Raw genomic sequence first — 27,685 nt, 5'->3', positions numbered from 1 at the left:
TATGGTTCAATTTTATTTCAATAATGTGCTTGCGCATAGGTGTCTTTAGCAGTGGGAGTAAAACAGAGGACCCGGAGAAAACCTACGAGGTTCGACAGGCGACCCTACTCCTTGTCATGTACAACCGGGGAATCGCAACCATGCCAGTTGACTCAACGACAGACCTTTTGATACATTCGGCCATCCAACCCATCTTCGCCGAAAAGCAGTTTTATTCAAGTTGACATAAAGTTCCTATCATATTATGATTGTTATTGATTTTTGTCAACCTTAGAAAAGTGACCATACCACTGAGCAACCTGAAGGTGAGGGATGGGGTCGGGGGGGGGGGGGGGGGGGGGTCTTTCTCACTATCCGGGCGTTTGAGGTCATTGCTGGAAGCAAATTTATGTGAACGAGGGGATCAGAAATGGGAGTCAATGGGACAGAATCTTGAGATAGTGATAAGGGAGATTTTTGTAAAATAAACCCCTTTGATCTTGTTGTTGCCCTGTATGGTTTCATGAATTGTTGTTATAGTTTTCTGTATATATTGATCTCATAATTCTTGCAATACTGTATTAGCTTGATAACGTTGAGAGACTACTCTTCGAAACGTCGCCCAAATAAATAAGTAGCTGTTTTTCACTAAGTATGTTATTTTGTGTATTGCTCTACCCAGTTACTAAATGCCTCTTAAAGATTATATAAAAACAGTGCACATTCATATTGAAACGGTGCCCCAGCCTATTACTCCTTCCCACCTTCTATCATATCGGAACGGTGCCCTGCCAATTTCTCCCGCCAACCTTCTATCATATCAATGTCCATCGTGATGTTTATCTAAACCTTCCCTTCAATCCCTCGGCCGATTTATCTCACCCGTCATTATGTCGGCGTGCTATTCTCAGTCAGTGACGCTGGACGGGATCACGGTGGCTAAATGAGTAAGACGCTGGCCCGCTAGCCTGGAGGTCGGGTGTTCGATCCCTGCATTGGCCGAGAAAGTTCATCCCGATTTTCAGGCGTGGTTCCCCTTGTCAGTGATGCAGGACGAAGGACCTGACAAGGACAGCTGTCTAGTCGTTCAGATGGGACAAAAAACCGAGGCGCCTGTGTACACATTGGCGTGCACGTAAAAGATCCCTTTACAGTTGGAATTCGATATAAGAGTAGGCCATGGTGCCGCTGTCTGGGCAAAATTTCCCTCATAGCACACTGTATGGCGTATACCCCTCATCGTTAGCCCAGTTCGGAGCAGAACAGTAGGACGTTAAACCCCATTTCATTTCATTTCGTTTAATGAACTTTATATGGTTATGTAGTGATGGTGAATGGGTGAAACCTGGGTAAGAGCATGTTCCTGAAGCAACGACCGCGAGTTGTACAACATCTAGTTGTTGCTAGATTAGTCAGAAATTCCCGAACTTATAGGCCTTTACCGAAGACAAGCGAACTGCAGCGTCCAATCAGAGGTTGTTACACAAACACACTCAAATCAAACATAGCGCCCTCCGCGGAAACCTTGACAATGAACGAACCTTGAACTTTGCAACTCGATTATCACAGGTAGACATTTAGCTGGAAAAGGGAGGCGTGGTATTCGCGATGATTGGGGAATCTGATAGGCTCTCAAATAACTGAAATGGAATGAAATGGGGTTTAACATCCTACTGTTCTGCTATGAGGGAAATTTTGCCCGGAGAGCGGCTTTACGGCCTACTCTTATATCAAATTCCAACTGTCAAGGGATCTTTTACGTGCACGCCAATATGTACACGGGACCTCGGTTTTCCGTCCCATCCGAACGACTAGACAGCTGTCCTTGTCAGGCCCTCTGTCCTGCATCACTGGCCACGCCGGAAATTCTGAACGAACTTTGTCGGCCAATGCAGTGATCGAACACCCGATCTCAAGGCTAGCGAGCCAGCATTTTACCTACTTAGCCACCGTGACTCCCCCCCCCCCCCAGATTCACAAATAACAAGTTACTGTATACATATTTGCATAGTAACTCTGTGGTTTTAATGTTCTATAGTTACAATTGTCTATGGTTGCATAGTATATAGGTATATAACAGAGAACATATTATAAACACGGATGTAATCCTGACAGAAAGGTTCGTATATAAGTGGAACAGTATCAGTGTCCATTGGCAATGGTGGCTGATTGGTATAATGTCGTGACGTTGTAGTGTCGCCCTTCATAAGGTGACAACCCGACATCACGACATTTTAACTCGATACCACGACAACCCGGCATCACGTTTTTTTTAACCCGACAATACGACATTTTAACCCGACACCACGACATTAAAAATGTCGTAATGTTGCGCAAAAAAAGTCGTCGGGTTAAAATGTCGTGATGTCTGGTTATCGGCCATATTCCTCTCAATACTATATGATAATGTACACTGATCCTGGTGTTGGTCAAGGAAGTTTCCCGGGATTTTGCTGCGTGGTTTTTCCCCTGTCGTTAGTTGTGTAGATGGGACAAAAAAAACAACAAAAATCCAAACTCCTGTGTACACATTGGTGTGCACATAAAATAATCCTTCACAGTTGAAATTCTGTAAAGAAATGTCACTGTTCTTTGCCAGGCTCTATGTCATGCATTGCCGACAGGGAGAAACCACGCCTTATGAAGGGCTACACCACGACATCACGACATGCATGTTCCTGAAGCAACGACTGCGAGTTTTACAACATTTGGCCATTGCTTGTTTTCTTCACAATTCCCGAACTTATAGATATAGAACTCAGAGGTGTGACATCGTGACCTCCACTGAAACCTTGACATTGAATGAACCTTGAACTTTGCAACTCGATTATCACAGGTAGACATTTTAGCTTGAAAGCGCGAGACTTGGTATTCGCGACGATCGGGGAATCTAATAGGCTCACAAGTTGGGCTTGTACCCAATCGAAATTAATGCCGAAATATGCAGGGTATTACGTGAAGGCCTTGATAAGATGTACGTAGTTAAAGCGAGATTAAGCCTTCTATTGAAGACGACGACATGATACCAAACAGCCACCATAATAGGCTGGGAGAAAACTTGTTTACAGTTACAGAACAAAAAGTTTCCTTTTTTTTCGAAAATTCCAATAAACGATTTATTGTTAGTTCACCCGCAGATGTTTTCATTCAACCTCGAAATTCTAATAAACAAATTATTGTTAGCGAGAAGCGATATGATGTTAATACGTGTTACACATTTCCGCATTACTTGAAAGATAAACGGAAAATATAAATTAGACTTTATATATATATATATAAATTAGACTTTATATATATATATATATATATATATTTGATGCTTAAAATGGCCTGACGATTCGTTTGATAACGATGAAAGTACTAGCCAAAGATTTAATTTTTAGTGTTTTTTCTCTAATATTTGAATTCTACTTATATGTTTAACTGAGAGTTAGATCGTTTTCTTATATATATATACTGAGCGCCATGGAAAACGCATCACTTAGTTTTTCGTATAACAAAATGATCCTGTAAACATATCTTATTTATTTTGCTTCTTATTGTGAACAATATTCAAATGGGAACACATCAATAACAACACATTTGTACACTTATGGGTGTTTAATCTGTAATCAACGGTACAAAGTCAGAGGGGTCAAAACCAAAGTACGACACAGATGTCAGTAGCGCGTGTGTCCTCCACGGGCTCTTACGCACGCTGTGCAGCGACGTCGCATGGAATTTACCAATGTTTGAAAGAAGGCCTGGGGCAAATTGTTCCATTCTTGGACAAGAGCAGCTTCTAAAGCAGCAATGGTGTGCATCTGTGGTCTCCGATACAGACGGCGTCCAATCTCATCCCAGACATCTTTTATCGGTGCCATGTCCAGAGATATGGCTGGCCAGTCCAAGACATTGATGTTGTTAGCAGCCAGGTAGCCCATACTAAAACGGGCGGTATGCGGACGTGCATTATCCTGTTGGAAGTGCTGAAGTTGTGGGTGCGCTCGAAACATCGGAACAACAATTGGTTGCAAGACATCATCACGGTAGGCTACAGCATTAACGCGACCCCTGCAAATGTGTAGGGCGGTCCGGTGATGAAATGTGAAGCCTCCCCACATCATTACACTTCCCCAACCCCATCGATTCATTTCGAAGACGCAGCAGTCTGCAAGACGTTCCCCAAGACGTCTCCACACACGTTGACGGCCATCAGCGTGATAAAGATGAAAGCGACTCTCATCACTGAAGAGCACACTTTGCCAGTCTACTCTTCTCCATGTCTGGTGTCCATGAGCCCATATCAAACGCCGCTGACGGTGATGATCCCTGAGGATAGCTCCAACATAAGGTCGTCGTGCACGGAGTCCTACTTCTCTTAGACGACGTCTTACAGTGTTGGCACTTACTGGTCCTTGTCTTCCGACGACTGCTGCACCTGTTCGAGTCGCTGGGCGGAATCTGTCACACAGATGAGTGACCCGGGTGTAGCGGTCTTGAGCCTGGGTTGTAACGCGTTGTGGACCAGGACGTTGACGGTCACGTGTTGATCCAGTAACTCGAACACGTTCCACCAACCTTACAATAGTGGACTGATGACAATTGAAGTGTCTGGCAATAACGCGCGTAGACATGCCAGCCCTGGACATTCCCATGGCTTCATTCCGTTGATTTTCAGTAAGTCTCGGCATCTCTAGCTCGATTCCTTCACACGTCCAACAACAAATTACGACAGATTGACGTTTCACAGTTCATGTACTACACATTAAGTTGAAAACATGCTTTTAAAGGGCTCACACGGCATATATCAGTGAGGAAATCTTGGATGTCGGGGGCGGATCCAGGAATTTTTGCAGGAGGGGGTTCCTGAGACAATGTATCTCCCCCCCCCCTCCCACATGGTCTCTATCGTCATTTTGGCGTATCTACATACACATTGAGCTTTTTAAACAGAGACATTCAACACCTCGTTTGACGTCAATTTTTATTATGAATTAATACAATGACATTGTGATTCAATTTGATGGATGCAAAGCATTAATTGTGATATCACATAATGTCTATATCATTATATCATTATATCGTGCTTTGAGTGCCCATCCTGTCCCACATCTGACGATAAAGGATAAAGCATACGACCGAGAAACATTTCTCATCAAAAGTGTTGATTTACGAATTTATTTTATGTAGCTGAGCAGGGGGAGGGGGGGGGCTGGATCCGCCCCTGGATGTTGAGCAAATTTGATGACTCCAGAACGGAAAGTGTGCCTGAAGAAGCTTAATAAAGCGGAAAGTACTAGCAAAAACTTAGTTTTCTTTCCTAAAACAACTTTATTTCTAATATATATATTAGCTTACCACCAAATTTTAAAGAAATCCGTTATTATAGTGAGAATTGCTACCTCTTTATCTAATCTCCCATAATGTATCTTTAAGTATAGAATAAGAATTATTGGGTTCAAAAGTCTCGACATAATCAACTTGATTTTAACACAAAATTCTCATCATCAAAACAACTGGAACGTTAAACCCCATTCCATTTTGTGTCGTTTGCTAATTCTCATTTGAATAAATTTTATGTTTCTTCTGAACGCGGTTGTCAATCTCTGTGTCAAGACGTATTCCAACATCTTTAAACCTAGCGGGTGGCGCAGCGTGGAAGGCGTTGGTTCGCTAATTTGGAGGTCCAGTTTTCGATCCCTGTGTTGGGCGAGAATGTTCATCGATATTTTCCGACGAGGTTCTCGCGTGTAAGTGATACTAGTGATACAGAACAGAGGGCCTGGCAAGGGACAAGGTATAGTCGTTCAGATAGGAAGAAAAACCAACGTCCCATATACACATTGGCAGTTGGAATACGATAGAAGAGTAGGCCTTAGCGCCGCCGTCCGGACAAAATTTCCCTCATTACCAGAACAGTATATAGGAAGTTAAACTTCATTAATTCATTTTATTTCTTAAAAGGGACAATAACACTCTTGCTGGCTTGAAAGCTCCAGAAAATAAATAATATCTCTATCTAAGTACTAGATGTTTAAAGTAGCTAAGTCTCTAACTCAATATCATCCAAAATCTTCAACATTGAAAACACAAATTATTTGTCAAATTAAATCAACATTCATGTTGTGATCATACCGGTAAAAGATGGGCTTTTGATATCCAATATTTAAGACAAAATAAACATTTTACCATTGGTACACGAATCGTGTACCATAAGGCGCATTAGCCCCAGTTACTTGTCCAGAGGGTTCGAAAATATTTTTAAATCGAAGTTTCATTTGAAAAGGTTTACGTTAGACGTTTCAAACCATTATGTTGAATTTTTCAAATTTTTTAAATAAGGTGTGTTAAGTTGAAATTTGTATCAACAATTAATTGAAATATTCTACAATAGTACAATTTGTTGACCAGAATAAAGATTGGGACATATTATTCGGTTACAACAAGAGTGGTATTGAGCATTTAAGCTTAGGCCTTAGCGTATACCAGCTAATCTGATATATATTATATAGCTAATATTAAATACATGTAGTGCGTATGTTTAAATTCGAGTTAATACAGAATTTTAAATAAATATGTCAAGCTGTCGTATAGATTTAAAAGATTTGATTTTTAATTGACAAATAAATTGATGATAACAACCTAATAGCATGGTTATCAATATTGTTACGCTGATGGGTATTCCACGAGCTGCACACACCTGCAGTCTTCCGGTGCGGTTACATCCTGTCCTCGCCTCTCGTAATATGAGCATTATGACATTTAGTATCCATAGGCGAACAAGCCACGGGGCGGGGGCAGGCGGCAGCGCCCCCCCCCTCCCCCTAGCTTTCGGGCAATCTGACTTTTCGGGAAGACGGGTAAAGTTAAAACAAAATTTATTATTTAATCTAGTTGGCAAATTAATGTGCCAAAATCTAATAACATACTAATTTTACTTTACTTTTAATTGAATACCACGAATTTGTACTGAATTGACTATTGATAGAAACATTTTGTTTGAGGCCACTCTACTTTGGGCGACATTTTTCGGGGATCAATTAATTATGAATGCAGCTCCAACAGTCTGGTTGGATGGTTGGAATTCAAGACAGCATAGAGTGGGATTTCGGTTACAAAATCATCGGACAACTTTCTAGTTGCTTAACTCACGAGCTAGTATAGCAGAAAAATGCATTTGCTGCGGTTAGACTTTCACAAATTTACTCCGGGAGGACGAGGCCCCCATACCCCACGACGATTGATTGGTTGTTTGGGATTCAGGTTAGCCACTGATAAGGTAGGTATATTGGACAACACTGAAATTGCTGGAATAGCAGAAAAATACGTTTGCGGCAGCTAAATTTTCAAAATTTTCTCTCCGTGGACTGTAAACGAATGATAGGTTGATTGGAATTCAAATCCGCCATCTTAATTAGGCTATATTAGACTACTTTGAAGTTGCTGTATTTACGGGCTAGGATAACAGGAAATGCGCTTGCGGTCGTCAAATTTTCTAAAATTTCTTTGTGGAGGAGGGGGGGGGGATCTCTACACGGTAAGCTCCGCTCTCACAGAAGAGCGGCACCGCCGCCTGTAACCCGAATTTTTTCGGGCATTTCCTGTTCTGCCCCCATCCCACCCCTATATAATTACTACACGAATAAACTTCACAATTAAATTTATCATTTGTTTAAATAAATTTGGAACTGGTGATTAAAATACAACCGGTAATTTACTGCAGGAATAAAACTGACATTTATATAACTTTATAACAGCGTCTGTGATTATTTGTCGCTACAAATTTATCTTTCGGAAATAAACCAATTTTAACATTTCTGACATTAAGAAATAATTATTTTTAATTTTCGGTTAGGTGGTATAAATACAAACGACAAGTGCCTTATGCATATTAGACGGACGGAATAACACAACACAGCCATGCGGTTTGCCGTCGTCCTGGTCGTTTTGCTCATTGCAGCAACCATCTTGTTGACAACATGTGAAGCTGGCAGAGTAGCTAGAAGACGAACACTTGCTAGAAGAAGATCAATATTTAGAAGACGCAACCGTTACGGTATTTACAGCGAACGCGAGTTTACGATTTGAAAATGGCGACCATAATTAGTTCATATTTTCTGCTTACTAACACCAGTGTAAAAATAACTGTTGAGTTTGTTATAGTAGAAAATATGATTTGTAGCGTCTTTATAGTTTCATTTTCAAGCCGGAAACGCTGCGCCGCCTATCTTTTTTTTTTTTTTTTATCTTTTTTCCAAATAATATTTAATCAGATTATAGTTCATATTACGGTAAAGCCTAGGATATATTTTTTTTTCATTGAATTGTTTTGCCTAATTCCTTCTTTCGTGATGATCTACTAAGAGGATGGCAATCTGTTGCAAGTTTGTGATGCTGCGATTTTTCCTCGCCAGTGATGGCGTATGATACAAACTTTTGAACAATTCATAGGATTGTAGAAAACTACGCCGTTAAACCCAATTTCTTTTCATTTATGTGGTTTGCGACAAGTGCCACAATTCCACACTGTTCCCGTGTGTCTGGATATATATATATATATATATATATATATATATATATATATATATATATATATATATATATATATCTAAATACTTTCCAAATCATATGTAAATACTGTTCTGCTCCAATTGGGCTAATGGAGACGAGAATACGCCATAGGCCTACATTGTGCTATGAGGGAAATTTTGCCAGGTCAGTGGCCTACTCTTATATCGAATTACAAATGTCAAGGGATCTTTTACGTGCACGCCAATGTGTACACGAGGTAAAGCAGTCATCTTTTACAGAGTTATTAGTCTTCGCAATATCTCTGTAATACCACTGTGAAACAGATTGAGTAACTGCAGGGTACGTGATCGTCACGATTATCACGTCAGTCATATAATTTTAAAGAATAACGTAGCCCCGTTAAGCAAATCTTGCGGTGGTATCATAAATGCCGCTTCAATATTCTGAGTTGGAACTTTCCGATAATCTATATTTAGTCACATAATTTTAGAGAAAAGCATAGACCCGTTAAAGGGACAATAACACTCTTGCTGACTTGACAGCTCCAAAAAATAAAAAATAGCCTTATTCTAAGTACTAGATGTGTTGGTGTCCTACCTGTTGTGTAATTTATCCATTAAATCCTATTTTACTTGTCCAGAGGGTTCAAAAATATTTTTAAATCCAAGTCACATTTGAAAAGCTTTTCAAATCATTTAGCTGAATTTTTCCATTTTTTTAAATTAGGTGTGTTAAGATGAAATTTGTATCATCAATTAATTGGAATATTGTAAAATAGTGCAATTTGTTGACCAGAATAAAGATTGGGACATATTATTCAGTTGCAACATATGTGGTATTGAGCCTTTAAGAAAATCTTGAGGTGATTTCCGAATGCCGCATGAATATTCTAAGTTGGAACCTCTAGATAATCCATTTCTTTGGCTTTATATTTGTATATTTCTTCTTTTTTTTAGTTCCAGCTATGTGTCGGTTGCCAAAAGTAAAGGGTACGTGTGAAGCCAAATTGAAACGCTACTATTATAACAAAGTAACTAAGTTGTGTACTAGATTTGTCTACAGTGGTTGTGGTGGAAACGAGAATAACTTTCTGACCATCCCTGAATGTCATAGGAAATGTTGATGGTAGGTTTGGTTTTGCTTAGTTATGTTGTTTTATCGTAAAATATATCATAGGTTTAACTGCTTAAAATGTATCGTGTAAGATTTAGATAAAGCGCCGGCAGTTCTCGGTAGTTGTTAAAATAGATAATGAAAAATGAATATATCTGTTTCAAGATGTGGCGGAGATTGTTAATTATCGTAGCAACTGTCCTTGACAACCGAGACTAAATAATAATTTATTTAAAATTTGAAACCAGGAAATAGAGCTGAAGCTACCTTTTACATAATGTTTCTTTGATTTTGTTGTTTTATCGTGACTATCATAAATTTTATCCATGTTATTTTAGACTTAAAGGAGCTAAATCGATTATATTTGGGACCTAGAAATTGACACAAATGGGTCGCAACGCATATAATAATGTAATGTGAATGTATATATACTGATTTACAATCAACCGTTTCTGTTTTTACTGTAATTTCTAATCAGTTATGTACGGCGAAATACACCAGAAGTCTCAAACGAAAGGCAATCTCTAGCGCCTGGTTATTCCAGTCTACAATGATAGTATTTATTACGCATGCTCTATCTCCAGATAAGAATATGACGTCACGATTTGACATGACTTGTGGAATATATCTAGCCGCGTTCTTTGAGTCCCTTGTTCCAAATTGCACTGAAACGCATTATGGTACACGAATCGTGTACCAATGGTAAAATGTTTATTTGGTCTTGAATATTGGATATCAGAAGCCCATCTTTTCCCTGTAAGATTACAAGACCAATGTTGATTTGAATTGACAAATAATTCGTGTTTTCAATGTCGAAGATTTTTGATGATATTGAGTTAGAGACTTAGCTACTTTAAATATATGTATTTCAGTTAACCCAGTACCCACACAGCTTTTCATTTAATTTATGATATAACGTATTCCGGATACAAGTCATTGTTCGGGATGCTTGTTAGACTTTTTAAGTATTTAAGGTGACTCGCTCTCCGCACTTTCTTCTGCTTGTTTTTAACATTTCGTGTGCTTTATGAAATGCGAAAGGATATTTTACATGTACGTACTGCCCATGTACGTCTTCTAAAAAACGAATTTAGCGAATTTTACACACCAACGACCAGAGACTATTTTAACGTGCATTTGATGAGCGAAACTGCGCGCCAGGTATCACTGAAGAGAGGCCCATCATTGTACAAAATTCGTTACGTCGCGTCGAGCGTGTGACCAATCTCCCCAAGTATTCCATAAAAGTCGAACTTGCTAGAAGTTGCCTTTTCTGTGTCGCGTAATCAAGATCATCAAGGAGATCGAATCAGAATCACGTTTATTTCTAATTCTTCTTGATTCAACGGATTTTATTGTTTCTGGATATACGCTAGAGATTCTACTCTTGAGGGGGTATTAGATTTCAAAAAAATTCTAATTTCTGCCGGATCATACTTAGGCCTACACTTCGAGCTTATTATTCTTCAGATTTGCATCAGTCGTTGATATGAATTAATATATAGGTATGGACCATAGGTTCCCGCATAGGCTAGTTTGTTAGTTTATGTTTCATTATCGAGCTTCCACAGATATACATGTATGCCAACTTGACTCTAGGGACCATGTATTGTTCAATAATTTCAAAGGCCGGCACCCCCCCCCCCCCCCCTAGAATTCGCGTTGCCAGAGGGGCGTACTCCGAGAAAATAACCTTAAAATGGGCCCTGTCAACAACTGTAACCAGACAATCCTGTTTACAGTTGTAATACGACAGACTTCTTTTAACTCTGTGCACGATGACTGAACTTATAAACTTATAAGTTCACGTGCAGTATAGGTCTACGTCATGTTCCTGAAGCAAGACTGCGAGTTTCACCGTTGCTTGTTTATTTCACAATTCCCGAACTTATAGCTATGTTATCTACAGACACGTGGGCAGTAGCATCCAATCAGAGTTTGTGACATCGCGACCTCCACGGAAACCTTGACATTGAATGAACCTTGAACTTTGCAACTCGATTATCACAGGTAAAATTTAGCTTGAAAGCGCCAGACTTGGTATTTGCGACGATCGAGGAATCTGATAGGCTCACAAGTTGGGCTTGTACCCATTCGAAATTAGTGCCGCAATATGCAGGGTATTACGTGAAGGCCTTGATAAGATGTACGTAGTTAAAGCGAGATTAAGCCTTCTATTGAAGATGCGTCTACGTGTGATGTCACACCATACGAGTCGATAACACATGCATTGTTTACATGGGACTAGTAACACAAACTGGTCCGTGAAGAATTGGTGCCTAAGTGTACAATTTGATGTTCCCATTTACACTAAATGGGAAATATTTTTTTATCCAATACCTTTATTTTTTCTTCACTTCAGAAAATGTCCTGGAATTTAATTTGCAAAAGTAAAAGAAAAAAGTAACTATCGAGAGCTAGTTAACTGATGTCATCCCTCTCAGTGATTGTAGTGCCAAGCAAATATTTACTGCTGATTAGTTTGACACTTTCTATTCACAACATTTTGGGCAAAGTCTAAAAGTTAAAGCCAACTGCAGATTCGTCATGGTCGTGAGATGTAAATAGGGTTAGGCCACGCAATTGTTGACAAGATTAGGGGTTAGTGTTAGGGTTAGCGCTAGTCCTGTTTACCAAATCTGCAGAGGGCCTTAAATTTTAGAATTAACCAACATTTTGTCATTGTTTTGTTTTGATTTTTTTTTCAGAAAATAACATAGCACCCAGTTAACACATTGGCAGAATAAAAGTATTAAAAATGTTTTTAACAGTGTTTACTTGTGGAATTGAAATGTGTTCCGTGGGTCAGTCCAAATCTATACTAATATTTGTGACTGTCGTTTGTCTGTCTGTTTGGGGTTGGCGGCTACACTAGGTCTGCCCCGAGTCTGAAATTTGGGGTATAGGGGTAGCTCGCACCAGGGAGTAACATAGGCCAGGTGGCGTTAGTCTACCACTTCCGGTTTCGGGGTTATGACCCCCGAGCGAAGCCAGGCATTCTTCTAGTAAAATATAAATGATAAAATGTTTTATATAAGCACCCCTTTGTATTGAAACAGGGATGCCATTCACAAATTATCTCGTCAGCAAATTAATCAGTTTTATTAACATGGATCTTTGGGCTCAAAATAGTAGGCGACATCGTCCCCAAAACCATCGATGAATTATCCTCACCAAAGCCCAGGTCGATATTTGATGTCACCATCACATGGCTGTTCACTTATGCAGGTGCAAAGTTATCCTCAGCTGAGTGGAATAGCCAGCCATTTCTAGGTGAAGAAACACATGCCAGGCTGGAAGAGGGAAGGAGAGAGAGAGAGACATGGGGTTTAAGGTCCACTCCAGACAAACTAGGTCATTTCGGGATAAACACATGGTTCAATTTTATTTCAATAATTCACTTGCTCGTAGGGGTCTTTAGCAGTTGGAGGACCCGGAGAAAACCCATGAGGTTGGACAGGCGACCCTACTCCTTGTCATGCACAACCAGTGAATCTAAACCACGCGAGCTGACTCAATGACAGGCCTAACATTGCAACACGCACGCGGTAACCATTCGGCCACACAACTCCCCCTTTTTCTAAACAAGTTTATCACTTAGCATAGAGGAAATGGCTGCCATTTCTATTTGTTTTTGTACATTATTTTTTTAAATCAAATAACTCCTGATCAGGCCACATCAATTTATAAACTATAGTTCTCCAGGATCAATTATCAAAGTTTTACTTCGTATTTATTATGACAAAGACAGCTGTCTAGTCATTCGGATGGGACAAAAACCGAGGTCGCATGTACACATTGCAGGGTATGTGATTTTAATAAAGTCACCCCCTGTAAGCTGTCAGTCAGGAAAATCCCTTGAGTAGCTGTTTAATACAGATTCTACTGTATATAAGTTTTATTTCCTATTTATTGGGTGGCCGAATGGTCTAACGTATGCTTTAGATCATAAGGTCTACCATTGAGTCAATTTTCGTAGTTTTGATTCCTAGCTTGCACGTGAAAAGGACTAGTGTCACCTGTTCAACCTTAATGGTTTTCTCTGGGTCCCCCGGTTTCCTCCCACTGCTTAAGACACCAACACGCTCAATGAAACATACACACACAGCAGCTAAATCGTCTGAGCAGTCGACAAGGGTTGTCATATATTTATTCTTTTGAACGTAATGGGACCATTTACAAGACATGCTTATCAATTTAATACAGATCAGATGATATCTTTTGTCACAGAGTGTTCACAAGGTTCTACAAAATGAAACAAGGGCCATAACTTTAAAAGTAATTAACGGAAACTGTTGAAATGTGGACATCAAACAAACAGGGGCGACGACAATATTCAAACACATTTCCATGTGGGTGCATAAAAAAACAAATGTCACTAACAGCCCATCACAAGGATAGTTATTAATTTCTTGAAAAAACATTAATCAATTTGGCTTGGACTTACCCTTTTCTTTTTTTTTTTTAAAACAAAAACTCCTTCAGACTTTTTAAAATTTTGGGGGTACTAAAAACTGATCAACACAGGGATTATTGAAATTTAGCATCAAAGCAGGTATTTTCACCCTTTTCTTTATCCAAAACGCATACAACACAATTACACACAATACATGTTATTTCTGATAAAATGGATTTAATTCTAGTCCTGATATAATTCAGAACCATTTACATTCCAATAATGTCATTTGAAGTTTATACTTTCCAATAATGTCATTAGTTTTACTGCTGTGGCATTTTTCTACATACTATCACTTGTTATATTAGCTTCGGACGATATTTCATTTTTAATGTCCATTACAGTTTCTGCGTTATTAGAGCTGTTGGGAACTTCTTCAATCTTAAGCTTTTTATTTGCTTGGAGTTCGTCCGTTTTCGATGTGTCCAAATCTTCAGCGGAACGTTTTGTATTGTATACAGTCGGTTCTTTATCCGGGTTTAAAATAATTATAATGCAAGTCATATTATCACAACCGGTTCCATCACCAAATGTATTCGGCGCCAAACAATAATCAAACATCTGAAATATAATAATGATAAAATACTAATAAAGTAACCTGGGATTTGGGTGGCCGACTGGCCTACCCTTTAGATCATATGGTCTGTCATTTAGTCAAGTGTCGTGACAAGGAGTAAGGTCACCTGTCCAACCTTGTGGGTTTTTCCCGAATCCCACATATGACTGTATTTGTGTCAAGTGGATGTTAAAACCCCAAAGCTCTTTAGTCTGGTTTCCACAAGAGGGGAAAGGTGCTTGGGCAGACAGGGGTACGGAGTATTTACAAGACACTAAGAACTGATCAAGAGGAACATTCCATAATTATCGGCATTTAAAATTTGGTAATTTAACCTATGATCAGAAAAAAGTTGAAAATCAAAAAGATTAAACAATATGTAAAAATTTAAAATCACTCGGTCAATAACTTTTAAGTCTTTCAAGCTCCCATAAGATTTTTCAAATTGATTAAGGTTAATGACACTAACAGCATTAACCAAAAATCTAGAAAAAAAAAATTAGACCTTATAATGTCTCATAAACATGTATATAAATTTCAAGTCTATTAAATGATAACTTAAGCCCCTAGTAGGGTATCGACAACGTATGGGCGGAATGTTTAAACATCCATCAGGGCCAGTAACTATTACATCACAAATGTTTTCTACTTTTTTTTCCCTCTAACTTTAGAATTTGATACAGCTGTGAGAATTAGTAACACAATGTATAGAATTTGATATATCTGCGAGAATTAATAAAACTATTTTTACCTCTTCACATATAATTGAGGGTTTCTTTCTCTTCTCTTCTGATTGGATTCTCTCGTGAACAAATTCAACGACCTCCTGACTAGACAAATAATTCCTAGAAAAATAATAAATACAACTGAAATTAAGCCAATTTTTAACTTCAACAACAGGGCCCTTGTTTCTCGAAATCTTAACTAAAGATAAAATCCAAATTTTAGTAGATACTTCAATTTTGATTGGCTAAAACCTAAAATCAATCTAATATTATCCAATCAAATTACTAAAATTTGGATTGTATCTTAGTTAAAATTTTGTGAAACAGGCCTCTGATCGATCAACTACATCAAACACTGACTGTATGGTGGCTATTCTGAATTACCCTGTGACACGCCAACCGAGTGGTCACTGCTGTTCAGGCTCTGTGTTGGTCAAGAGAGTTCCTTAGTGGTGCAATATGCAGAGCCTCGTAAATTAAAGTGTGATTCAGATGGAGTGTACTATCGGGGTTATGTGTATATGTACTCAATGACATGCCTCTAACCCTTGACACAGGCATGTATTGACTATATATTGTCTGCAATGGATGCTGAATGTTGTCCTACTCTACTGCATAGACTTGGCTAATAGAGACGGACATATGTTATACAGTGTGCTATGAGGAAAAATATTCCTGGACAGCATTAAATTCCAACTGTCAAGGATTCTTTTACATGCATGCAGCAGTGTTCACAGCAATGCATTGGGTTTTTCATCCCATCCGAACAACTAGACACTTTTCCTTGCTATAAAGATTGGTAATGGTTGATAAAATGATAGAATATAAATGAGCTTACCATATGCCATCACAAGCTATAACAATAAAATCATCATCATCTCCTAACAATACAGATTGTATATCTGGTGATGCTGATATCATCTGTTCTTCTGCTGGTAAATCTGTATTACGTTTATACCAATGATCACCTACAAATAAACACATTATAAATATACACAACATATAATCAATTCAACAATCATTAATAGCCAATGAAATGCAATGAAATGAGTGAAGAAAAATGATTACAGATTAAAATATTGTGTGATCGCAATTGACAGGAGTACAGAGCTAATCTATGGGAATTAAATAAGACGTAAACATAAATAACACCTGCCGAGGATGAGCGATTACATTTACATTAGGCAATTTCTGATGTTTCGCTATAGAAATAAAATATGCAGTTGGGGAGAGCGATTACGCCATTACGGAGAGCAATAAAATAAGCAACTAGATTAGGATTTAGGTGAGCAATGGAGCGCAAGAGTGACAGTGCACCTCAAACGCCTACAATTGTCCAAAGAACAAGCATGCTAAGTGTCATTTGAACCGCCCTCAAATTGTAGGAGCCTTGGGCTTTTTTACGTATAGCAACACCACCAAAAAAAAGAGACAGAAAAATGGGGTTTAACATCCACTTGACACAAACTAGGTCATTTTGGGACTAAAATATGGTTCAATTTTATTACAATGATTTGCTTGAGCGTAGGGGTCTTTAGCAGTGGGAGGAAACCGGATGACAAGGAGGAAACTCACAAGGTTGGACAGGTGACCCTACACCTTGTCACACTACTCAACCAAGAACAACAACTACAAAATGAGGAGTGCTTGGCACCCAGTTTCTGGTCCATAAATATTTTTACCTATTGCTCGGGAGAGATTCAGTCCACCATTTACACGACCGTCTGCCGTTACTTTCCCCCCTGCTTTTTCTATTCTTTTTCTCTCCAAATCATCTTCTGGTTTATGATCGAAGGACAATTCTACAGCCACACCAGCCCTTGATATGACACAGCGGGAATCTCCAGCATTGGCTACCAGTAATTGTTTACCTCGTAATAAAGCTAAACAAGCAGTACATCCACTGTCTGACCCTGGCTACAATACATAAATATTTAAAATAAAGAATTCATACTTTTCGATGTGAACTAAGGCCATAAATTAGTTTAAACAATATTTTATTCATTTGAAAAGAACTGAACAGCACAGGCCTGTAGAAGTAATTACCAGAATTTGTTCTAATTAAATAGTCTCAACAAATTTCAAGGAGATCGTGAAAATAAAATGAAACAGGAGTTATTATTAGAAAACAGTGCTTACCTCCTCATTTGCCATATCCATATAAGGCTGTTCCACTTCACCATCCGTTTCTTCTTCCTCTTCTTCTTCTTCCTCATCTTCTTCACTGAAACATTTCAAGATTTTGACTATGAATCTTTGATAATAATCCACATTGTATATATTAAAACAACCCAAAACTACAGTACATTACTAACTTTCATAGTAATCAAGTCCCCCCCCCCCCAACCACCTCCCACAAAAACAAAAATAGAATACATTAACTTTGCATTTGATTGGAAATTATGGAAAATTGTTTCCTTGTTAAGACAGCCACATTCTTTCAGTAAATGCTTTCTAATTTCATATTTTGAAGAAATTTGATTGTGCTATAATTATTTAATCAGCATACCTCTCCATATCTTCATATTCTTCATCTTCATCATCTTCGTCATCTTCATCATCTTCAATACCAAATATAGGACCTTTGTTTCTGCTGCTTGAAGACCCTGATGATGAACCTGCTTCAGATGAACCACCTGCTTCAGATGAACCACCTGCTTCAGATGAACTAGCTGCTGAATTTCCAATTTCTGAAGAACTGCCTGCTGATGAGGAATTTGATGTTGATACACCAAGGACTGATGAACTGGATGCTGACTCTTTTGACTCTGTGGGGCCAGAGCTACTGCTGCACCCAGAGCCACCAGCAGGCTGACTGGAACTGGATGAGGATGTGGCCACTCCTGAGTCACTGCTGCTACACGACCCAGAGACACCCACTTTTGATACACTCTCACTAGAACTACTTGCTACAGACGAAGATGATGATGATAAATTTGATAACGATGAAAGTCCACTAACTTTGGATTTTGGATGATCCTGTAAAACAGATGTTGATTATTAATTTTATGAAACATTTATAAAAGATATAAAAGATGTTGCTTTAGAGCATAATCAGGTTATTTAATCAAACAAATTTTTAATGAAAGAAACCATAAGCATTTTCAAAAGATGACTTATCCCCACCTGGCTAACTCAAATTTGTACCATGAACATTCATGGTAGTCAAATGAATTTGTGATAAAGTGTCCAAAGGATGGACTGTCAACCAGTGAAGACAAATGTTATAAAAGGTAAAATGCATAAATTCCTGATCAGTTTTGTTATTCTCTCGACATCTAGTCAATTGGTTCCCAATTCATTTTACATTTGGGATTTTTACAAGGCCTTCACGTAAAAGGAGCGTGATCGCTCTCGCTCTCCTGGATGCCCCTGGATGTCGATCAAGGTGCACTTTTTATTGCCACCTAAATAGCCTAAATTGACTTGAAAAATGAACCAGTTACAAAAAATAATGTCAATATCGACAAACAACTTGCTTGTAGGCTACAATAACAATGATACCTTAGTGAGAACCGGTCATCTGGTTCATAATCCGAGTAATTAGCACATTTAAGAGTAATTTTGATATTGCGTTAAAAAAAAACAAGAGTGCTGGTTATTCATAACAGGTCCAGTAAGTTTCCTTTGAGAAAATAAGCCATGAGGCAAAAGAGAGAGAGTGACAGAAATGGGGTTTAACATCCACTCGACACAAACTAAGTCAATTAGGGACTAACATATGGTTCAATTTTATTTCAATAATTCGCTTGTGCATAGGGAGGAAACCAGAGGACCTAGAGAAAACCAAGGAGGTTGGACAGGCGACCTTACTTCTTGTCACGTACAACCGGGCAATCGAAACCACCCCAGTTGACCCAATGACAGACCATCCAACCCCCTACCATGAGGCGAATGAAGACATCTCGGCATGGATTGTGAATCTCGGGATTCACGCGGTCTTCAACGCTCGATCCGTACGAATTCCAGGTAGATATTAAAGTAATAATTAGATCATAAATTTGATGATTTCACCGACCAATTGTTCGCTAAACTAATTAATAATATATTTTTCCATCAGGATCTCCAATGCTTGCCGATTCCCGGTGACATGTATCGGTTGGAATTAGGTCAATAAACCAGCATTGTTACATTTAGTTTTAAATATCGTTTAACGTTATGATTCTTAATTTTGTAATTTTAATTATTGTTGTCACCTAACCATTGTGCCGCTTGTCTATCATCCACGAATGGACAAAAACAATAATTTGTGTTAAATATGAAGAAATGCCGCATGTCATATCAGTTTCTTTTGGCCACGGCATGGGTAGTAATGATATTTTTAAGGGATGTCAACAGATCCACTCAGTGGCAGTCCAGAGAAAACACAAGGTTGGACAGACAGCCAAACTCCTTGTCACATAAAAGCTAGGAATCGTAACCACACCACGTGACTCAATGAAGGACATTATGTCCTTAATGCTAGGTTCACGATTCGTGCTGTACGATTGAAATCGTGGTTTTAATTGTGGAGTAATCGTGGTGATCCTAGAAGGTCTTGTCACATATTAAGGACGGTCGTGGCAATCATGTTGACCTTATCATGTATCTACATGTGACACATACCAGATTGTAGACTCAATAGCGACAATCCTATCGTAACGCAATGCACAACAGTGGGAACCTGGCATTAGTGCACACATAAACCATTTGGCCACCCAATCAACTCCCTCAACAACAAATTCAACATATAATTAGACCTACCTCAGAATTTCCTACAGTTGAACTACATTCTGGTTCTGATGTAATCTGTTTAATGGGTGATTTAATTCTATCTGTGCTAGAACTTGGTTCTGCGTCATTTGATATACTCCGCATTTCCTCGCGTTTGAGTAATGAACTTTCACTAGCATCACTTAACGAGTCTGCGTAGTTATTGTTTTCATTTTTAGAATTTAAACTATCCTGTATTTCTTTTTCCTTATTCAAATTATTTTCATTGTCCGCGTGTCCATTTGTTAATAATTTTTCGTCCAGGGATAGAACGATAGATGAGTTATTATTACACGAGTCACTACTCGAAACTCCATCTTGAACACTGCTGCTGCTGCCACCTGGTCCATCTTCATTGTTTTCAAAAACTATTTTCTTAGAACGGATCATAGGTGAGCAAAACTGTTCGTTTTTTCTTAAGCTGCGAGTGGCCGCTCCTGGCGGTAAATGTTCGTAATTCGATAATAGCTGATCTAACGGCATGTTAGCCTCGGCTCTCAACATATCTGCTTCACTCTGTACACATGGTGCTGCAGAGGCTGAAATGAATTAACAGTTTAATTGAGAAATATAAAACAAACAGAATTGCAGGAACCCCAATCTGATTAAAATACAGATCTATATTTCGTTTAGTTTTTTATACTGTCAATGGCCTTCACATCACGAAGATCTAACTGGTTGCAGTGGAAGATTGCCTCAGGGGTCATACGAGCAGCTTTTGACCCTATGACGTTAAACATTTAATTAACAAATCAACATTGATGTTTCTAGCGGTTTACCCACAGTTCCGCGCACCGCACACCAATAATTCACCATAACACACAGTTTTATTGGCTAATCCAATACATCAACCAGATCAGGGGTTATAAAACAACTCTTTCAGATCCTAGTGTAGTAAAGATAAGTTAAACAAGCCAACAGTGAGGCTGATGTCCCCCGCTGAAATCCCGAAATAAATAGATGACATATATTAATTAATTGCATGTTTATCTTTTTCAAAAGTATCCAGCAATCAAACTGATTATTAAGTATACATTAAGTTTCATCACTCTCTATCAGATAGAATCAAAATAAACAAGGCATTGACCTAATAAACACATACACCAAGTTTGAACATTCTAGCTCAATTAAAAGTTATCGTGTCCCAAAGCATCAACCAATCAAATTGCTTATCTCTGCTTACCCTAAGCGGAAAATGCTCATCTTCGAACTCCATCAAGGCATTGACCTAATCAACACATACACCAAGTTTGAACATTCTAGCCCAATTAGGAAGAGAGTTATCGTGTCCCAAAGCATCAACCAATCAAATTGCTTATCTCTGCTTACCCTAAGCGGAAAATGCTCATCTTCGAACTCCATCAAGGCATTGACCTAATAAACACATACACCAAGTTTGAACATTCTAGCTCAATTAGGAAGAGAGTTATTGTGTCCCAAAAAGTGTGACGGACAGACAGACGGACAGACAGACGGACAGACAGACAGACAGACGGACGAACCCATTTTAATAGTCCCCTGCTTTCTTCGAAAGGCGGGGGACAACAAAATTTTGAACTATAAAAAACGAAAAAGGATCTGTGTTTTAATCAGACTGCAGGAACCCCACCCAGACAGATGACAATGAATAAAATTGATTAAAGATACATTATGGGAGATTCGATAACGAGTTGGCAGTTCTCACTATAATAGTTAAAAACTAGATAACGTAAAGGCAATTTGCTGAAAATTTCATTCAAATTGATCCGCTATGAACCCAGAACTTCGCGAGTGAAATTTCCGCCTAGCCTCGTTCATCATTACTAAAGTCAGTACGATAAACAGCAGTCTCGATTATCCATTTAATCGTTAAATTGAGAAAGAAAGTTATGTAGTAAATCGGCTCACAATCCACTTAAGATCGCAGGCTAGCGATGCTATCTAGAGTTGACTATGGTCTGGATAAGTTAATTAATGTCTAATTAACAATTTATATAACATTTCAGGCCTAAAGAAAGACCTGCAATAGACTCTTGCATAATGTATGTTTAATTTTAGTTACAAACATCTATTTGGAGATGTGTGATGCATTTTCAAAAAAAAATACCATCTGTTCGCTTAAGTTTTAAGACTTCATGACTTACAATCTCTTTGTGCTTGGATAAACATGTCTATATATGTAGCTTGGGTTGGTGCACTGTGACAACCTCTTGCTATACATGTACATGTACTTTTGTTTATTGTAAACTGTATTGAATAGTCACATTTGTCAGGTCACTCATTAAAAAATTATAGGTGTGCACTTTGAAAGAGAGAGAGAGAAATGTGGTAAATTTGGGACAAACATATAGTTCAATATTATTTCAATAATTTGCTTGTGCGCATGGGTCTTTAGGTGTTAGGATCGTCCCAAATATCATATTTCAATTCAAAGTTCTATATTTAGTTTATCATCTGTTTAGTCATACTTTTACAAGAATTCACTTATTCTTGTATTACTTTTCTAAACTTTACTGATTATACTGCCGTTTATCAAATTTTTAAATGAAAACATTAAATGGAGTTGCCTCCCATTAATGTGGATAACATGACAGTATTTTGTTTATTTTTGTTATACGAGAGCCATAATTTTTTTTTTTTGTACTCAACTGTAATTTTATGTATTAGAATTCAGGATCAGGGGCCCTATAGGCTATAGATGAAAACTTTAGCAAAAATTATTTTTAGAGTGCAGCCTTTTCATTAGCGAAGAATTAAAATCTGTACTATGATTTTAGAGAAAATCTGTGCTATGATTTTAGAGAAAATCTGTGCTATGATTTTAGGGCCCAGCCATCAACCATACGGATTTCTTAAAATATTTAGTTTTAAGTTTTTATGAATAAGGCCCCATTTTTTTTTTTCATACCTTCATCCTCATCTCCACCATCATCATCACCAGCCAGTATCTTCAACTCTTTAATAACAGCTTCATCTGTTAGTGTAGCATCAAACTGTAGAAAAGCTGTCTGTGAACAGTTTCCTAAATCACCAGATTTATATTCAGGAAGACTCTTGATAAAATCTGGTAGATGCTGGGCACAATATTGGGCAACTTCAGAACCTGAAGTAAAGAGAAAGGGAGAGAAGGCGTTTAACATTAACTGGACCCAAACCAGTTAATTTCGGGACCTGGTGAAAAACACACAAGATTGGAGAGAGCAAGAAATGGGGTTTAACGTCCACTCAGCAGAAACCAGTTAATTTCAGGACTAACATGGTACATTTTTATTTCAATAATCCACTTGTGCTTAGGGTTCTTTAGCAGTGGGTGGGGGGGCCAAAGGACCAGGAGAAAACCCATGAGATTGGACGGGCATCCTACTCCTTATAATCTAAACACAACTCAACTCCATACAGTGCTTACACCACACAGTGTGCTACGAGGGAAATTTGACCTGGTCAGAGGAACTACAGCCCACTCTTATATATAAATCCAACTGTTCATCTAGATGCACGCCAACATGTAAACAGGACCTCAGAGTGTACAACTGAAAAGGGGAAACAACGCTGGAAAATCCTGGGGAACTTTCTTGTAATAGAAAGTCCTTCTGGCCCCTGTCTCTTATATTTTAGCATTTCAAATTTTAGAAGTGAAATCCCTTTTACCAAGCATCATATTCAAAGGGAAATAGTTGTTGTTATAAATCTTAATTAATGTTATGTTTTGATTGTTATATTGTTTTTACTCATGGATGTACTATAAATGTAGGTTATTATTCATTATTGATCATTGCTTGATAAAGATACCTGTAAGAGTATTGAAACGTTGCATGTAATAAACTAAGAAGTAGTAAATCCATAAAGTTGTGTTATTATGAATATTGTACCTCTACTTCTAAATGTCATTCAAGGAACATTAATTAAGATGTCTAATTGAAATTTGAATAATAATAAAAATGTGATTAAAAATTACGTATGTACCTCCATGGCCATCATATACAGCAAACAATGATGTATCAGTTTCTTCATCAAAATCTGTGATACAATTATGTGCATCCTAAAAATAAAAGTAATTATATTTCAAATTTATCAAAGTATTTGCAATTTTATTTAAACACTAGCTTAAATTTGATGGCCTAAAACACTTGCAGGGGCATGCTGGTTATCTAATTCCAACTGTCAAGGATCTTTTACGTGCACGCCAATTGTACATGGGACCTCTGTTTTTCGTCCAATCTGAACGACTAGACAGCTGTCCTGCATCACTGTCAAGGGGGGGGGGGGCACGCCGGAAAATCTGGATGAACTTTCTTGGCCAATGCAGGGATCGAACACCGGACCTCTAGGCTAGCGAGCCAGTGTCTTACCCACTTAGCCACTGTGACCCCCCAATAATAGGTTAAACCTTTCAGATACACTGTCAGGCATAAACATCACCAGTCATTTTGGTGAATACAAATTTGACTTTTTTTCCCCAGTGTTTTATTGATACATGTACGTCTAATACATGTTGGGCACAAAATTCAAAATCCTGGTATAAAATTCAAAATATCGAACCAGTACATTAGCGTCAGATCAGTTTTAAATCTTAACATAGACTACTCCACTACTAGTAGTCAGGGATCTCAATAACCGGATTTGCATCGCACTTCGCGAATCAAGATTTGCCCGTTGCTAATCAATTTGCTACAAAGTAGCGAACTTGATTTACACAAATGTTAATCAAAGATTTTGCTACTTTTATTTCCCACAGACAATTTTAGGTCGCTTATTAACTGTAAAAAGTTGTTGACAGTTTTTACTTCCAGTCCGTTGCAGTTGCTTATCACCAAGAGATAGCTCTTCAAGTTTGATTTGTAATTAATAACACTGCAAAATGGCCAATTTAATTACATCGGAAGCTGAATAATGATCAAATAAAGTCTTGTTGACAACATAAACGATGGGAAGTGTTAGTACGAGTGAGTATTGATAGCTAATAGTAAACAAAGTGTCGTCAACAAGTCAAAACAATTTGACGGCTGATACTCCTTGTTCTTAATGTAATATATAGTCAAGCAGCAGTAAGAAGTTTTATTTTAATCCCTTCAAGTGCCTGTGCAATAAACACTTTGAATCAAAACCACAAATTTATATCTTTAATTTTCAGATCAATTTTCAGGATTTAACTGAACAAACTGAACAAAAGAAAAAAGACTATTGCAAAAATTATCTTTGTTCTTTACTACAAGGGGAAAAAAAATGGAAATTATTGGATTGATGGTGGAAATTTTCTAAGTCTTGACTTTATTCCATATAAACTCAATAGTTATAATCTTTGAATTTCATTTAGAGATTGTAATCCATAGCACTGTATGGGCTACAGTGTATAACCCCATGCTTTGTAATACACAGCATTAAATACACATAAACTATATTAGACTACTGTGTATAGATTTAATCACATGAAATACACAGGTAATTAATATTAGGCTATTGTGTAGTTAATGGCATAATTAACAACATGCTTTGTAATGCATGGCATTAAATACACAGATGAACTATAATATATTAGACTACTGTGTAATATACATGAGAGTGTATTTCCTAATAACTCACAGTAAATATATAATGTCCATACATGAACATGGTATAACTCACACTATGTAACACACAATGTTAAATCCACAGGATAAGTATTATTATACACAATGTTTCTAGTGTCCATATTGAAGGCTCATACCTACGTAGCTACGAGAACGTAGCTCAAAACATTGAGATATACTGATGTGTTTGTTTTTAGCTACGATTGGATGTTTTTAGCTACGATTGGATGCATTTACTTCCAAGTGGCAAATTCAATTTCTTTATTAATGCATGTAACGTCTTTAAAATAAGATAAGTTTATGCTATTATGATTAATTAAACTTACAGAGGCCAATGTAGTGGCACAACTGTCGCCTAACTCCAAATATTCGCTTTTAAATTAATGAAGCGTTGTTTTTGTCTGACATTAACCGCCATCGAAATCCATTCATTGCCCTATTGATTGGCTGTTATAAAAGCCTTATATTTAGCCCTGCCTTCATGATGACAGCGTATCGTTTAAAAAGATGGCGGTCTTAGTAACGGTTTAACGCCTCGATTTTAAAAACAACGATTTGAACCCGTTTCAGGTAGGATTATATGCTAATTGTAGTTGGGTCTGGCAGAAATATTATAAATAACAATAATCAATCGTTTTTATTAAAAATATTGTCAATTTTGTTTACAAATGCTGGGTGCGAATCGTTCCCGCATGTGCTACGTTGAAGGTAATGGCCTCATGTCTTATCTCGAAACACGGAGGGTTGCGAGATTAAGGTTTGAATTAAGGCAAGTCTTTATTTGCTACCCAGTGCAGTAGCAAATATCCTATAACACTGTACACTGCTACATTACGTTCATGATAGCATCATGAAAAGTCTCTGCAAGTGATAAATGCAATTGGCAAATTACTCATTGCTAACCAGGTGGAGAATTGACGATTATGATCTGAAACTGCCATCGCCCAACAGCTGGCTTTGCCAGACATTTTAAAAGGCATTAGGTTTACATGTACGTCATGAAGGTGAGGCTAAATATATGTCACGTACAACAGCAAATCAAGATACAGGAAATAAAACTACAAGTAGGGGGTTGCGCATGACTAATGTAATGCAGCGTAATCATGAATGGCTTTAAAAAATTTGATAAAAACACTGCTTGACAACTTGATTAACCTTAACTGACAATATTTGCAAATAAAAAATGTTGTTCCACTCTACATAATACATTGCATTGGGCTGGTTATGTTCTAATACTATAGTATAAAATCAACATAGTTTTAATGTTACATGTACATGCATTAGTACATTTACATAAAGAAATTAAGTTTGCCAGGGGAAACTAAAGGAATCCAAGCGATCGTAGCTAAAAAAAGAGTACACATCACCACTGTAGGCCTATAGTATATCACAACAATTTAACTACTTTATCGTAGCTCACAAAAAAAAAAAATGATGCCTGATCATGAATATGTAAAAAAAAAATCTGTTACATCATCCTCGACAAATATTCATTTAAACACTACCCCGAATAAAAAACACTGCAAGTTGAAATTTCCGGTGTCCTCTCAGATGTAAATGCAAAAATGACAAATTTCTGGTTACAGGCAAATTTTGAATGAAGTTAGACAATGAGTAATGACGACAATGACAATGTAGTAATAAAATGGCGTACTTCTTGAGTTATTCTCCATCCTTGCATAGACGATGCTCCGTATGTCATTCCCTTGAAAGCTTTGTCCTCGGAAACCTTTTCAGTAATAGGCTGGGTTAAATAAGCACCCATTGTTAATAATATTGTCACAATTAATTTGGAAAGATTGTCATTTTATGAATAATATAAACACAGTTCCCACGTGTGTTTTCTTTCGCGGGTGCATTAATATATCACGTGACTCCTCTGCGTAAACGCAGACAAAAATGTCTATCATCCGAAGTTTGATTGGTCAAAAATAGTTACTAATCCAGATAATTATCTTTCAATTCCTAATCAATCAAATGTTTCGATAATAAAACTAACCCTCATATGTTAATTCACAATCAAAACATTTCTTATAATATCACA

The 27,685-nt window shown here is 37.8% G+C and overlaps 1 protein-coding gene and 1 long non-coding RNA gene across 2 annotated transcripts; one reads left to right on the top strand and one right to left on the bottom strand.

Annotated features, from left to right (window-relative positions):
- The first annotated feature begins 7,835 nt into the window (after nt 1-7,835).
- LOC126819796 (uncharacterized) lies at nt 7,836-9,618 on the top strand. Its single transcript, XR_007679758.2, has 2 exons — nt 7,836-8,017; nt 9,450-9,618. It is a non-coding gene; the product is annotated as an uncharacterized LOC126819796 (long non-coding RNA).
- A 4,439-nt stretch (nt 9,619-14,057) lies between these two features.
- Nucleotides 14,058-27,618, bottom strand: LOC126819776 (probable protein phosphatase CG10417). The gene is made up of 10 exons (XM_050547998.2): nt 27,296-27,618; nt 24,038-24,113; nt 22,983-23,177; nt 20,087-20,634; nt 17,853-18,322; nt 17,483-17,567; nt 17,026-17,260; nt 16,182-16,311; nt 15,370-15,463; nt 14,058-14,623 (listed from the first exon to the last, which is right to left on the bottom strand). Exons 1-10 carry the CDS (start codon nt 27,404-27,406, stop codon nt 14,345-14,347), a joined length of 2,223 nt encoding a protein of 740 aa, XP_050403955.2. The 5' UTR covers nt 27,407-27,618; the 3' UTR covers nt 14,058-14,344.
- Between the last annotated feature and the right edge of the window lie 67 nt (nt 27,619-27,685).

This window comes from Patella vulgata, chromosome 4 (genome assembly GCF_932274485.2).
Source record: "Patella vulgata chromosome 4, xgPatVulg1.2, whole genome shotgun sequence".
NCBI lineage: Eukaryota > Metazoa > Mollusca > Gastropoda > Patellidae > Patella > Patella vulgata.
Note: the sequence above shows the minus strand (reverse complement) of the source record. Positions and strands in the feature narration are given on the sequence as shown.

Bases quoted from the DNA above. Each gene is read 5' to 3' on its own strand.
- LOC126819776 (XM_050547998.2), bottom strand. From the start codon at position 27,406: ATGGGTGCTTATTTAACCCAGCCTATTACTGAAAAGGTTTCCGAGGAC. The intron at 23,178-24,037 runs GTACATACGTAA...TCTTTACTTCAG, and splicing joins TGTATATGATGGCCATGGAG to GTTCTGAAGTTGCCCAATAT. The intron at 16,312-17,025 runs GTAAAAATATTT...GTTTATTTGTAG, and splicing joins GAATCTCTCCCGAGCAATAG to GTGATCATTGGTATAAACGT.